This window comes from Ovis aries, chromosome 4 (assembly GCF_016772045.2).
Source record: "Ovis aries strain OAR_USU_Benz2616 breed Rambouillet chromosome 4, ARS-UI_Ramb_v3.0, whole genome shotgun sequence".
Taxonomy (NCBI): Eukaryota; Metazoa; Chordata; class Mammalia; order Artiodactyla; family Bovidae; genus Ovis; species Ovis aries.
The window spans coordinates 63,603,462-63,618,716 of record NC_056057.1 but is presented as its reverse complement, the minus strand read 5'-3'; the positions used below and the strand labels follow the sequence as shown (position 1 = coordinate 63,618,716).

Below are 15,255 nucleotides of genomic sequence, written 5' to 3'. Positions count from 1 at the left end.
ACTAAACGTCACCCTCCCCAAGGGTAACTGCAGCCATAACTAGTCAACAGGGGGGAATATAAAGGTCAGAGGCCCTTGCTTCAGGTAGGACAACTCTGTAGGGTCATCCCAGTTCCAGAGCTTCCCCAGAGATTGGCTGAGGCCTCTGCTGTGACTGGATCACAGCTCAACTCCTCTGCCTGCCTCCTCCTAATTCCTTCATCCCCCTTCAGATATTGCCCCCAAGGGAGTTCCCCTATATACTTCAGGTACAGATCTCCATCTTAGAGCCTATTTCTCAGGACCTCAACACAAGGTAACACTAAACAGAAAGTCCAAAAGTAGCTGAAAGCATATGTGTATAATAATTTTGGAAATAATAAAAGAAGCAGGCAGAAGATGGACCACTCACCCAAGTGTTAGGTTACACAGAAGACCATTTTGAAAAAATAAAAGGTTGGATTCCTGCCCCAAAACTGAGTATTCAAACAAATTTCAGATAAATTAAAACTGTTAATCTCAAAAACATAATTATAAAAAGAATAAGTTTTGTTTACATATATGAATGAATAAAAAACATAAATCTTAAAGATTCATAGACATGATAGCTCTGACAAGAAAAAATACATTCACATCATACTGTAAAGCTAAAGGGCAAACAAAAAGCTGGCGAAAATGTCGTATCTGTATAGCATAGTATTGACTTCCTGCATATAATGAGCTCTTACAAAACGTCAATAAAAATATAGACAAGGGCATGAATAAGCAATTAGTTTTAAAAGTGGAAGTGCATTTAATACATAGCACTGAAAATATACATGTACATACACAAATATATAACAATGAACAAAATGCATCACATGATCTTAATTTTTTTAGCCATTAAATTAGCAAGGATCCAGAAAAACATGCATTTTCAAAAACACTGCCTGTGGTAATTTTCATTAATAAATCCTATCCAGAAAGCATTTTGGCAACATGTACCAAAATCATCAAAGCCTATATTCTGTCGAACTAAATAGTTCCACATCCACAAATTTATAGTTTAAAAAAACATAAGTATACGTGTATCCCCATCCACAAATTTAGAGTTTAAAAAAACATATGGATATGGGTAAAGATTTTGCTTCAAGAATGTTTATTGCAGCTTTAGGATATTTTAGAAGTTGAAAACAACCAAAATTTTCATAAAAGATGAACTAAATAAACAATGGCAGATTATATTACTGCCATAAAAAATGATGCTGTTGAGAAAAGATGATTTAGGAAGATGGTTTTAAATATTCTTAAAAGACAAAAAGCACTTATAAAAAAGTGTTGTGTGATCCCATTGCTGGAACAGTAAATGCAGACATGTACAGAAAGTACTCAATAAGCACTTTGGTGGTTATTTATTGGTCTCTATCTCCTCCATAATTAAGCAGGCTAACTCAGTTCATCTGGAAATTAGCCTCCTCTTACTCAATGGGAAATGACCAAGAGCCCTGATTAGTGCTGATACTGAGCCCCAGCTTCAGATCTCACAGCACCAAGGCAGCCATGGCCCTGCTGCAGCAGGCAACACACCTTCTAGCAGCATCAGCATGCTAGGAAGGGGGGGCCAAGGGGAAGCATGCTTAACAGGAGAACCTCAAGAAGGATGTCACTGAGGAAGTCACAACCCAGGTAGGTCCTGGAGAATGCCTAGGGATGCATTAAACAGTTACTCATAGCACTGCCTTCCTATCTCAGCTCCTTTCTTCCACTCCCACTAGGGGAAATGCGCATCTGATTAAATGAAGAATCTCAGATAAGGAAGAAACAGTATTCGGCAAATGACATGTAAAGGTAATGTAATACATATAAACACACAAATCTAGTTTTCATATTTTCTAAACCATGCAATCATAATACTCATTTCCATAAAATCATTAAAGACCCCCCAAATTAATAATGATTTTTTTCATATCTCTTTCTAAGATACCCATTTACTTTTTTAAAAAAGATAAAATTTAATATATTGAACTAGATCTGAGACTTAGAATCACCATTTAATATAAGCAATACTTTATAAAGTAAAAAAATCATAATTGAAAAAGTATCTTACCTCAGGGTAAAGATTGAACCTTTTTAATGTATTAATAACAAGGGGATATTCAGTCAGTTTATCATTCATAATCATCCATACTCCATTCAAAAATGAGGGTGCTTCCACAATAGTCTTAAAGTAGGAATAATACAGTCCCTAAAACAAGCACATGTTATAATAAAAAGTACATAATTACTATGCCTCGTATTAGCTTAAAATAAAACTTAGTATACCGTTTTTTAAAAACAAAGCAATCCACACACGTAACAGCTACAATTAATTTCACAAGATTCTGATCACTAATAAATGCTCAGGTTGTAAAAAACTTACATATTTTAGCATGCTGCTGCTGCTAAGTCACTTCAGTTGTGTCCGACTCTGTGCAACCCCATAGATGGCAGCCCACCAGGCTCCACCTTGTCTTAATTGAACAACTGATCTCAAAACAACTTAAAAAACAGCTTTAACATTGAAAAAGTCATATAACTCAGACAGCATGCTCATTTAGGAAACCCCTATAACCCTGGTGTGCTGCAGTCCACGGGATCGCTAAGAGTCAGACATGACTGAGCGACTTCACTTTCACTTTTCACTTCATGCACTGGAGAAGGAAATGGCAGCCCACTCCAGTGTTCTTGACTGGAGAATCCCAGGGATGGGGGAGCCTGGTGGGCTGCTGTCTATGGGGTCACAGAGTCAGACACGACTGAAGCGACTTAGCAGCAGCAGCATAACCCATACTAATCGAAGAGTTAGAAAAGGCTTCTTTCAGAGTTAGAAAAGGTTCTTCTCAGCTCAGCGTAAGGTAAGAAGCCTACAGAACTGGGGCTGTGAAAACAGAAGAGAGGGACCGTGGTAGTACTCCCATTTTGAGGAAAAAAATGCTTTACTAGTAGTTATGTATGGATGTGAGAGTTGGACCATAAAGAAGGCAGAGCACCGAAGAACTGATGTTTCTGAATTGTGGTGCTGGAGAAGACTCTAGGACAGCAGGGAGATCAAACCAATCAATCCTAAAGGAAATCAATCCTGAATACTCATTGGAAAGACTAATGCTAAAGCTCCAATACTTTCGCCACATGATGTGAAAGGCTGACTCCAAATGCAATATAACTGGTATCTTTATAATAAAAGGGAAATTTAAACTGAGATATAGGGGAAAATGCTTCATGAAGACAGAGGCAGAGATTGGAGTCATGGTACCTTATAATGCAAGGCAAGGATTACCAGAACCATGAGAAGCTAGAATGAAGTCTCAGAGAGAACACATTCGGCCATCACCTAGATTTTAGACTTCTAGCCTCCAGAACTGTGAGAAAATAAACTTCTGCTCTTTTAAGGTACAAGTACTTTGTTATGACAGCCCCCCAGGAAACTACAACCTACCTTGTTTATAGGTTTGATTTTGGAATCACATAAATATCTTATACAACTAAAATTTAAAACAAAAATGTTTATATTCCTAAATATCCAAAAAAAATATAAGAATTATTTATTAAATTGGGAAAGGATTTCAAACAAATTTAAGGTCAAGGCTGTATACTGTCACCCTGCTTATTTAACTTCTATGCAGAGTACATCATGAGAAATGCTGGGCTGGAAGAAGCACAAGCTGGAATCAAGATTGCTGGGAGAAATATCAATAACCTCAGGTATGCAGATGACCCCACCCTTATGGCAGAAAGTGAAAAGGAACTAAAAAGCCTCTTGATGAAAGTGAAAGAGGAAAAGTGAAAAACTTGGCTTAAAGCTCAACATTCAGAAAACGAAGATCATGGCATCTGGTCCCATCACTTCATGGCAAACAGATGGGGAAACAGTAGAAACAGTGTCAGACTTTATTTTTGGGGGCTCCAAAATCACTGCAGATGGTGACTGCAGTCATGAAATTAAAAGACGCTTACTCCTTGGAAGGAAAGTTATGACTAACCTAGACAGCATACTGAAAAGCAGAGACATTACTTTGCCAACAAAGGTCCGTCTAGTCAAGGCTATGGTTTTTCTAGTAGTCATGTATGGATGTGAGAGTTGGACTGTAAAAAAAGCTGAACGCTGAAGAATTGATGCTTTTGAACTGTGGTGTTGGAGAAGACTCTTGAGAGTCCCCTGGACTGCAAGGAGATCCAACCAGTCCATTCTAAAGGAAATCAGCCCTGGGATTTCTTTGGAAGGAATGATGCAAAAGCTGAAACTCCAGTACTTTGGCCACCTCATGCGAGAGTTTACTCATTGGAAAAGACTCTGATGCTGGGAGGGATTGGGAGGAGGAGGAGGAAGGGGACGACAGAGGATGAGATGGCTGGATGGCATCACCAACTAGATGGACATGAGTTTGAGTGAACTCCGGGAGTTGGTGATGGACAGGGAGGCCTGGTGTGCTATGATTCATGGGGTCGCAAAGAGTCGGACACGACTGAGTGATTGAACTGAATTTTACTGTACACTCTTAGCTGAATATATATTAAAGTCAAAAATAAAACCACAAACAAGTTTTAAATTATTTCTAGTAATCATTTTTAACAATATATTTGATACTTTTATGCCTCAAATATAGGTAACGTGAAACCAAGAATCTCAGGCTAACAGAAGAGATACAAATTTAATATCAAAAAAGTAATTAATCCTAAATTTGAATGTAGAAATATAAATAAATAATTTATTTTTTCTATTAAAAAAATTGTTTCCTAATTCTATCTACTAAAAAGGCCTAGGCACAATGGCCAATCTAGTATAAAATACTAGCAATGAATACCTCTATCACCAAAATTGTGGCCTCTAAATACCATTTGCTACTGGAAGGAATCAGGGCTCCTTAGAATACTGGATGATTCCAGGTCTGGAAAGGAAATGTTCTGCAGTACCAGAAAGTTAAGGAAGCTACAGAATACTAGTGGGGTCATATCAAGGAGAGTGTGTGTGTACATGTGTGCGTGTGTGTATGCACACATGCTCAATCATTTCCAACGCTTTGCAACCCCATGGACTATGCAGCCCACCAAGCTCCTCTGTCCACTGAATTTTCCAGGCAAGAATACTGGAGCAGGTTGCCATTTCCTACTCTAGGGGATCTTCCCTAGAGGGAAGGGATAGGGATCAAACCCATGTTTCTTATGTCTCCTGCATTGGCAGGCAGATTCTTTACCACTGAGCCATCTGGGAATCCCATATCAAGGAATCACAGAGCCAACTGCAAGGGCCCTCACCAGCAAAAGACAGGTAAGTTTAAGAAATCTGTTAAAAGCTATCAGGCCATAAACATACACCCAAAGACAGAACTCTGCTTGTCACCATTAAAAGATGCTAGAGAAGCAACTCATTTTCCCAAAAAGTTGTAATAGAAGGAAGGCATCAAGCATTTTCCTGTCTTTCTTATATAAAGTATAGCTCAGAGAAAAAGTCCAAATAAAGAGGAACATCAAAAGTTCTTCTTTACGGAGTTATTATGCTAAAGCTGAAACTCCAGTACTTTGGCCACCTCATGCGAAGAGTTGACTCATTGGAAAAGACTCTGATGCTGGGAGGGATTGGGGGTGGGAGGAGAAGGGGAAGGCAGAGGATGAGATGGCTGGATGGCATCACTGACTCGATGGACGTTGAGTCTGAGTGAACTCCGGGAGTTGGTGATGGACAGGGAGGCCTGGCGTGCTGCGATTCATGGGGTCACAAAGAGTAGGACACTACTGAGTGACTGAACTGAACTGAACTGATGGTTAGTAAATGCCCATTCCCCCAGGTCACTTAAACTCTGATTGATATTTGAGGATACTGAGTAACTGGTCTTCAATATTTTCAAGTATGACAATGATACTGCAGTTAACAAAAAAGTCCTTTGAGACATACATGAAAAATATTTACAGATGAAATGATATGGTATCTGAGGTTTCCTTTAAAAAGAGATGGCATGAAAATGTAGATGACAGAAAAATGGCTATGTGTCTTCAGTTGTTGAAGCTACAGGAATGGGTAGGGGGAGTTGGGTCTACTCTTTCTACTTTAAAATATCTTTGAAAATTTCCATAAGAAGCTTAAAATATTTAGGTTATTAAACTACTACAATAAAATACTACATGAAAACTAACCATTTCAGTGCGAAAAGCCATCTCTCTTTCCAATGTTGAGAGGTGAGAAAAATGACGATCATTTTCAAAGAGGTGTGTTATATGACTCCTATAAAACAAAACAGTAACAAAGCAACAGTGTTGAAACTTATACTAAGTATAATTTTTAAAGAAACTCTAAAAGCAAAAATAAAATATTAATACTCTACGTATTTGCACTTAATTTTGTGATAAAACTCAAATAGAACAGTATCCATAGTTCTTCCATTCAATATATCTTATATTTCCACTAAAATTTCTCTCTATAAGAAAACACATCAAATTAGATTTTAAAATTAGAATGAACCAGAATAATGATACTATAAGCCAAAAACAATAAAATTATAGATTAAACTATAAATGTCATTGGGTTACTATTTCAGAAATGTCTGATTTATGAAATTCATATTTCTTCCTATCCAGAAGATTAAAAAACTTAATCTTCCCAATATGAACACTATATTAATGTTAAAAAGAGTTTCAAATATAACCTCATTAATAATAGATCTCTTTTTTATTAAAAATTGCATTTTCTGGCTCTGATTTATCAATTAAACTACATTTGCATACTAGTTTGCTGCATGTAATATATATTCATCCTTATACTGGAATTATAGGCTGTAAACATCTGCCTAAAATATACCATAGGAGAAAAACGTTCTTACCAGTGCAACACTGCTGCAAAGGCAGCTGCAAGAAAAAAAGAAACATAAATCATTATTTTAGCATTAAAAGTGTTTTCACCTTACAGAAAAGCATTGCAAAGATAAACATGATAAAGTCTGGGAACTGTAGATCCTGAACTCATAGGGAGTGGATAAAGAATAGGGACTCTTCAAAAAAAGTCCCAGAGCTCTGCTTAAAATACCAGTGGACTAAATTATAAAAGAATTAAGCATATAGCTATAATTTTCATTCACTCAACAAAATAAATTAGGAGCTATTAATATTATTTGCCAACAACCATACAAGAAACGTTTGGATGGTAAGCTCCACAAACTCAGCTGCAAGAAGGATAGAACCAATGGTGAGAGGCAGAAGAATAAAGATATGGTAACTTCAGGGAACAGGACTGGAGAGGGACAGAAAAAAGGAGCTATCACTTTGATACAAGCTGCAATATCTGAATTTTTATAATAAGTTTTAATATTTTTAAATAAATTTAAAACAAAACAGGAAGGAAGAAAAAGAGGTGGAGAAAGAAAATAGAAAAACAGAGAGAAAAACTGGTAATAAAACCAGTTTCGTACAAGAATCAATAGTTTGCCTTCTGTACAAGTACAAAGAACACATTAAAAAGAATCCAGAAAACAGTATTCTTATATCACAAGATTCATCCTATTGTAGGCTTCTGATTAAATAACTACAAGGAAACCAACTATGAAATACTCTTAGAAATTAAAGACAAAGAGCTCAGATCTTATCGTCTTATTTTTATAGAGGTATTTCTATTTAAAATTTTTAAAATTCATTTTACCTAGAAGATACTAATGGTTACAAAAGACAAAGAGTTACTCTTTCTAGATCATTGAAACTACAAATATTTAACTAGGTTTATCATTTGACATTTGTTTGTCAAGGGTTCTTTGAGCTTTTGAAACTTTGATTTCTTGTTGAGCAATCTACTGTCCACTTCCTTTAAAGATGTCATACCACCATAATAAAATTTGGGCTTTATTTGCTTAATGTCTTAACTATTATGTCCTGAATAAATCATTCTTCTGTCATAGAATGTAAATACCACCTTTATCATACTGAAGAACTGTTACATTTATACTTTGGTAATCCCTTAGAGATTATAATTTTTACTTCATTGATAAATAAATATGGGAAGAATCTACATGTTTACAGCACATATATGTTATTATCCATAAACATATAGATTCAATTATTCGAACTCTCTTTACAATTGCCCCTGACAAAACTCCTATCAGTAGAGCTAATGACATAAACTTAACTCATATTTCTTATTAAGTCTTTCCTGGGAGTTTTAATACTTTCTCCCCTTCTAATAAACATGAAATTTTGTTTTCATTATACGTCACTGGATATTGTTAATGTATTTAGTTTTGAAGTGTATTTATTTGTAATGTATTTCCTTTGCTATACAATTGATTCTTTTAGGGTGTATTTTTGTTTATCATCTCTAATTCTCCATTTTAAGTAATATTTTAAAATGATAATTTTGTTCCTGTTTAATAATTTTACTATTTTAGTTTATTCTTCCCATGTGACAATAATAATAAACTTCTAGAATAATACTAAGTAATTCTGGTAAAAGAGGGCAAACAGTATTCTAGGGACTTTAACAGAAATGCATTTTACATTATGCCTTTAAATTAGCCTCTGACCTTCACAATTCTCCAGTAATACATATGATTTTTCAAGATCATCAGCTCTCTGCTCCCTCAGCATACTATAATTTCTCAGAAGGAAAAAGACACAAAGTCCTTTTGGTGCCTTCCTTAATTTAATCCTTGCAGCACTAGTCAATTCTTGGATTTCTCAGCATCTGAATGACCCTCTTTCAGTTTCCAAGGCTGATTCATAATCTGCCTTCAATTCATAATGTTTTAAATTCCTGTTTTCATTTCAATTTAACAATAACAATAGTTAATTAGTAGCAGTAGTAGTAATAAAGCAGCTAACATTTGAATTCTTATTACCTGCCAGGCATTTTTAAGTGCTCTACCTGAACTAACATAAGTCTTCACAAGCATCCTATGTGTTAAGTACCAACACCTCCCTGGTATACAAATAATAAGGGCTTCAGGCGGCTCAGTGGTAAAGAATCCACCTGCCAATGCAGGAGACACAAGGTGCAGGTTCGAAGGGGAAGATCCCCTGGAGGAGAAAATGGCAACCCACTCCAGTATTCTTGCTGGGAAATCCCACGGACAGAGGAGGGCTACAGTCCATGGGGTTGCAGAGTCGGCAGGACTGAGCGACTTAGCATACAGCACACATAGAGATAATAAGTTGATTCTCAGGGAACTTTAGAAACTAGCCCAAGAAACAAAGCGGATAAACAGAGAAACGGAAGTTGGAAGCAGGAATTCTGACCTAAGAACCCTGTACTGTGTGGCCTCTTGTGGAGGACGGAAGGGCTGCAACAAAGGCCTCCTTACCCTGAAGTATCTTATTCCCCTTCCATCTTTCTTTTATTATTTTAAGAAAAAAGAAAAAAAAGGCTACAATTCATCTGTTGTTACAGGCAGTGTATTCTATAGAAGCTATTTTTATATAAAAGTATAGAATTATGCTTTAATTTATTCAATTGAGATAAATTCTATGTATATGTCATCTGAAAATGAAAACCCCAGTAAATAAAGCAGATACTGCCTTGTGAGCACATAATTTAAGCATAAAGACATATAATGACAAAAACTTCTTAAAACATCCCCAAAGAGCTTTTCATGCCTTCTTGCCTACAGAAAAGATTATGATTTTCTCTAAATATATTCTGGTGATTATTAATCCTGTGTATAGTCTTTGGGGAGTTCACAAAATTGATAACCAATTTTTCCAGTTTAACACATATGTTATTTTTGTCATTCTAAACATCAGAACATTCAAAAAAAAAAAAAAGCTTTCAAAAATTCCAAAACTATTCTATAAGAAAAATGGTGTTCAAAGAGTGAAAGTTTGCTTTGTAATCTAACTCAAAAGACTGCAATCCTGTGACTGAGAATTCTGTAAGGCTCTTAAGTTTTGCTGGAAGCACACAAATTACCAATACTCTGAAACTAAACTGGCCACTCCTTCCACTTTCTGATTAAAGAAATTTCGTACCAGATTATATGTCACATTACATCAATTTTCAGCCTTACAGGATTTGAGCTCCTTCTTCATTGAAAATTATTATTCTCCAGTTATTAGAATCTTGTTTAAACAAAATAGAATGCAATTCCCTGAGGGGAAAAACAATGTTTTACTGAATTCTACCATAGTAGTACTTAGTAAGAAGCTGAAAACAAAGTCCGACTCAAATGCTGAATTAATGCATATGAGGGGGAAAATTAAATAATCCTAAATCATGTCCACATAATAAACCAAAGTTGAATATACTTTGATAGTTAGCTATACACACACACACACACACACACACACACACACACACACACACACAGTGTGCATGTAATTGTTTTGTTTTCAAAAATAGATTCCCCGTGATCAGTGCAAATCAGACCCTTTGCCCAGGTGCAGCCTGCTGCCTAAGCCTCCAGGTTCTCAGTCCTGAACCCCAGCACAGTGGCGTTCCAGAGGCCCGCCCCAGCTCTGCTCCCAGACACGCCTCTGTCCAGCCACAGCTCAGAAAGCGCGGAGGGGGTGGCCCTTGTTGCTCCCCACCGCATCCATGGCCTGCATCGTTTCACTGCTGTGACGAGGGCAGAAGGAACAGAGAAAGAAACAGGACAGGAGGTTACTCCATGCTGTTTTGCTCAGTCTTCAAGGGCTCCTGAAGCCCATCCCCTCTCCAACCAGCGGATCCCCCGGATCTCTCCCAACTCTCGCAGTCTCTCCGTTTCTCCAGGCTGCCTCGCACTAGCAGGTGGCTCAGAAGTCCTGGTCTCTTCCGCAGACCCTCCCTCCACTCACCCAGCTGGGATTCCTCGGAAGTGGAGCTCCGCGACCTGCTTTCCTAAGGTTCCTCAGCCGCGTCTTCTGCATGCTAAAGCTGGACACCCACCGTCCTTTCTCTCTTCCTCCTCCTCAAGCTAAAAGCAGGAACTGCCAAGCTAGGGTGCTGTGGCTCCCTTCACCCCTCTGTGACAACCTGCTGGCCACAGAAAGTGAAAGTGAAAGGGAAAGGGAAGTCGCTCAGTCGTGTCCGACTCTTCTCGACCCCATGGACTGTAGCCCACCAGGCTCCTACTTCCATGGGATTCTCCAGGCAAGAATACTGGAGTGGGGTGCCATTTCCTTCTCCAGGGGATCTTCCCTACCCAGGGATCGAACCCAGGTCTCTCCCAGACGCTTTAACCTCTGAGCCAGCCACAACTGCAGTTGCCCACCCACCCTACACTGAATCCCTTTGGACTTCATAACTAGGACTTGCCTTAATTCTCAGAATACCTTCACAAGCTCTCTTGAGTCTCACAGCAATCTTGTATTCATTCTCATTTTACAGATGAAAAACTGGGCCTCTGAAAAGGTATTTCCCCCAAAGCAAGAACCTGGACACAGCCTCCCTCCTGAGCCTCAGTTTCTCTCCACAGTGACAGAGCTGCCTCCCTTTAGATCTTCATGCACTTGATGACTCCATCTTGTAACAATATTTATATGGAGAAATACACTCTAAGTCCAAAATGACTTGCAAAATTTAAAAATACAACTTATTCCTAAATTGAGGCTAATCCGTACTTAAAACATTCTGCAGTTTTGGCCTCCTTAATGCCCAAGTGACAAAATGACATAAAAAGAAGTTAAGAACTCTTCTTAAATCCACTGGACAGGATTTTCAAATTAATCCTGACAAGTTCCATATTAAACCTCTTCCTAATAGTAATAACAGTTGTTTTCAAGGGACCACGCAGAGTTTAAAAGTTTCTTTTCAGAAGCTGAAGTCACTAGGAAGTAGTCTAGCTGTTTCACACCAACAGTCTTTCCTAGAGAAGGAAGTCGACTTCTAAACATACAGAGTTAAGCATCTCCTCCCCATGTCTGAAGTCCCATTGGCTTTTCCATGGCTCATACCATGGAGCCCACATTCTGTGTCCCACCACACACCCTTCACATAGGCTACACAGGGCAACGATCCTCTGAAATACCTAGCATTTTAATGATGCTTCCTGATAGCTTCCCTGATCGCTCAGTTGGTAAAGAATCGGCCTGCAACGCAAGAGACCCTGGTTCGATTCCTGGTTTGGGAAGATCCCCTGGAGAAGGGAAAGGCTACCCACTCCAGTATTCTGTCCTGGAGAATTCTATGGACTACTGTCTATGCGGTTGCAAAGAGTCGGACATGACTGAGCGACTTTCGCTTTAATTATGCAATATGCCTGAAAACTCTTAATTCGTCCTTCAAAGTTAAAGGCATTCAAAAGTGGTATTTAGAGAAGCCTGTCCTGCCAATAGGTATTAAACCTTGCTTGTTGTATTGCTGTTGTTTAGTCGCTAAGTTGTGTCTGACTCTTTGCGACCCCCCAGATTGCCCGCCAGGCTCCTCTATCCATGGGATCTCCCAGGCAAGGATACTGAAGTGGGTTGCCATGTTCTCCTCCAGAAGATCTTTTCGACCCAGGGATCGAACCTGTGTCACCTGCATTGGCAGGCAGATTCCTTGCCGCTGAGACACCAGGAAAATTCATTACACCTTGTTAGGGAAGTTAAAATGGAGGAAATCTTGGGAGAGCAGGCCTCTGATCCGCTTCTAACCTACTGGACACTGCCTGGAATCCATGCCTGCCTGCAAGCACAGCAAGTCTGGAAGCACTTTAGGTAAGAAAGGGAGTAGGTCTTACAATTTTCTTGAGCCCCTGATTGTCTGGCCAACCCCCTCTTCCCTGCTCCGTCTCTAAGATGTCTTGTGACTCACAAGATGAAACAAACGGCATTGTAAAAGAGCTGCTTTTTTGTATGCAAACTAATGATGGTATCAGTTTGTGAGTCAGAATTATAGTGGGATCCCTCAAAGCTGCAATTTGAAGTCTCACCCGCAGTCTGGCCACTGCCTGGGACCTTTGCTCAGCTGGGACTCCAGATTGCTCTCATTCAGGACTCGCCAGCGCTGTTCAAGTCTGGATGTTGGTGATGTATTGTTGCTACACATGTATGTTTCACATATATGATAGTGAAGGACAGGGAAGTCTGGTGTGCTGCATTTCATGGGGTCTCAAAGAATCAGGCACAACAGCAACTAAACAACAATGCTATTACTTCTCTCCATTGTTTCTAATTTTTTTTCTTTTAATGAGTGAATGAGTGTATATTTAAATTAAGTCAAATAATCTATATAAGGTTGGAATTGTTTATGTGTTTGTAAGGCACTCTTTCATTAATGAATCCTTCAAACCTAGAGCGGAAGTAAAAACTTTCCACCAAAGTTACCTTTATCACAGTCCCCTATGCTAGAGTACTTGAGACTAAAATATAAGCCAGCATCTGCGCCTTTAAAGATAAAATCTTCGACAGATAAGATTTAGGTACATAAAATAATGAGAACATCCGCACCCAAGCAAATAGCACAAAGTCTATGAACTGTAAGAAATCTGAGATAGCAGATCAATAATGGCCACTCAGGGCAGGGTTTATTAAAGTGGGATTGGGTGGGCAGAAGTGAGGGGGAGAGGTTGGATTCAGGACACAATTACAACTTAGGTGAGGATTTATGTTGAGTAGCCAAGACAGCTACAATAAAGCTGGATGTGGACTCTGATCCAACATAGCAAAAGAGTTCCCATCACTGATATTGATGATACAGAATACACATGATACTCACAACAATGAGTTATCAACTGAAGGCTCACTCACTATATATACGGTGTGTCTGGCTCTCAGAGCTCTATGAACACCAGCGGCGTAGGGAATGGGGGGGGGGGGCGGGTATTGTCATAGCTACTCAACCAGTGGTACCAAGAATGGGAGCCAGCAGAGCACCCCCTGGGTGAGACCATTTACTCTCACACTCATGCCACACAAACATTATCATTTTTTACTGTGCGCCATGATGTACAAAAACAGGTTCCGAAGCACTTTCAGTCAGTAAAGAAACAGAACAAGATTCAGAAAGAACATCATAAAGCAGCAACATAGAGCAAAAGTGATCTAAACCCTGGGATTGCATTAGAATCATCAGTGTTGCTAAATAAAACTAGAGATGTCTGAGTATTAATCCAGGGCTTCTAAATCTGAAATTCCAGGTTTATTTTAATACTTGAATGATTCTAATATACAGTCAAGGTTAATTATCACTGGTACAGAAACGGCTGGAGCAAAATATTCATACTTGTTCACAAAATGTAAGCATTGGCTGCTTTGTATTCCACATGTTTTCTAGCAATAATTAGGTCACCTGGGAGCTTATCAGAAATTCAGACTCTCAGGTCCCATTCCAGATCCCCAGACCCCTGAGCTGATTTATAAACACTTCTAAGGGCAATATCTCAATACTGACAGCACACTGAATCATCGCAGAGCTTTGGACATTGCTAGATCTGGTACTGGGGATGATTCTAACATGCAACCATGGATGAAAACACTGATGGTGGTGGAGCATGTTAAGACTGCATTCCTGAGCCCCCACTCTCAGAGATCCTGATGCAATAGATCTCACTTGGGGCTTGGAAAGCTACATTTTTAACAATTGTTATTATGAAAAGGGAAACATAAATTCAAAAGGTATTCTGAAGGAAAAACTGTCAAAATCCTGACAGCTGAGAATTAAGAAAGGAAAAGAATTAAAATTAAGAATCAAATTATTTTTTACATTCTTAAGAAGAAATATTCCTTGGAATTCATATGACTTATTCAGCCTCAGTCTCATTTGCATCAAATGTGAAATGAGGGTTTTTACTTGGTTATCTCTACTCCTAGCATTTAATAACTCTGCATAGCTACAACTGGGGACTTCCCTGGTGGCACAGTGGTAAAGAACCTGCCTTCCAATGCAGGAGACACAGGTTCAATCCTAGGTTGGGAAAATCCACTGAACAAGGAAATGTCAACCCGCTCCAATATTCTTGCCTAGGAAATCCCATGGACAGAGGAGCCTGGTGGGCTAGAGTCCATGGGGTCACAAAGAGTCAGACAAAACTTAGCGACTAAACAAAAACAACAGCTACAACTATTAACACTAATAAGGACTTCAGATTCTCCAAAGGGCCTCCATGATTATTTTCTGTTTTCCTTTTGGATATTTCTGCTCCCCAAACTAAAAGCCTTGGCAGGTTTGACCCTTTTAATTTGTTTTCTTGTTTCAGTAGGCAAAACATGCACTCAATTGATTAATAGGACATTGACTCTCAAAGTGAGAAGCAGGATTATTTTAAAATTCGGTCATGACTGGAAGAAAACTATATAGCTCCTAGATAAGATCAAGAATTCACAGTGGTCTATGTAATTATACTTGTAAGGTTGACTATAGTTAATTTGAATCTCCTCCATATATTT

General features: G+C 38.6%; 1 protein-coding gene across 3 annotated transcripts in view; it reads right to left on the bottom strand.

The window, feature by feature from the left end:
* DPY19L1 (dpy-19 like C-mannosyltransferase 1) overlaps positions 1-15,255 on the bottom strand; it is a 95,594-nt gene that overhangs the window by 70,076 nt on the left and 10,263 nt on the right. For all 3 annotated transcript variants that reach the window (XM_015095308.3, XM_042248611.1, XM_042248612.1), the window contains exons 2-4: positions 6,810-6,834; positions 6,127-6,214; positions 2,066-2,203 (exon numbers count right to left, since the gene is read on the bottom strand). In XM_015095308.3, the coding sequence (XP_014950794.2) occupies positions 2,066-2,203; positions 6,127-6,214; positions 6,810-6,834 (251 nt within the window). The remainder of the gene's footprint in view (positions 1-2,065; positions 2,204-6,126; positions 6,215-6,809; positions 6,835-15,255) is intronic.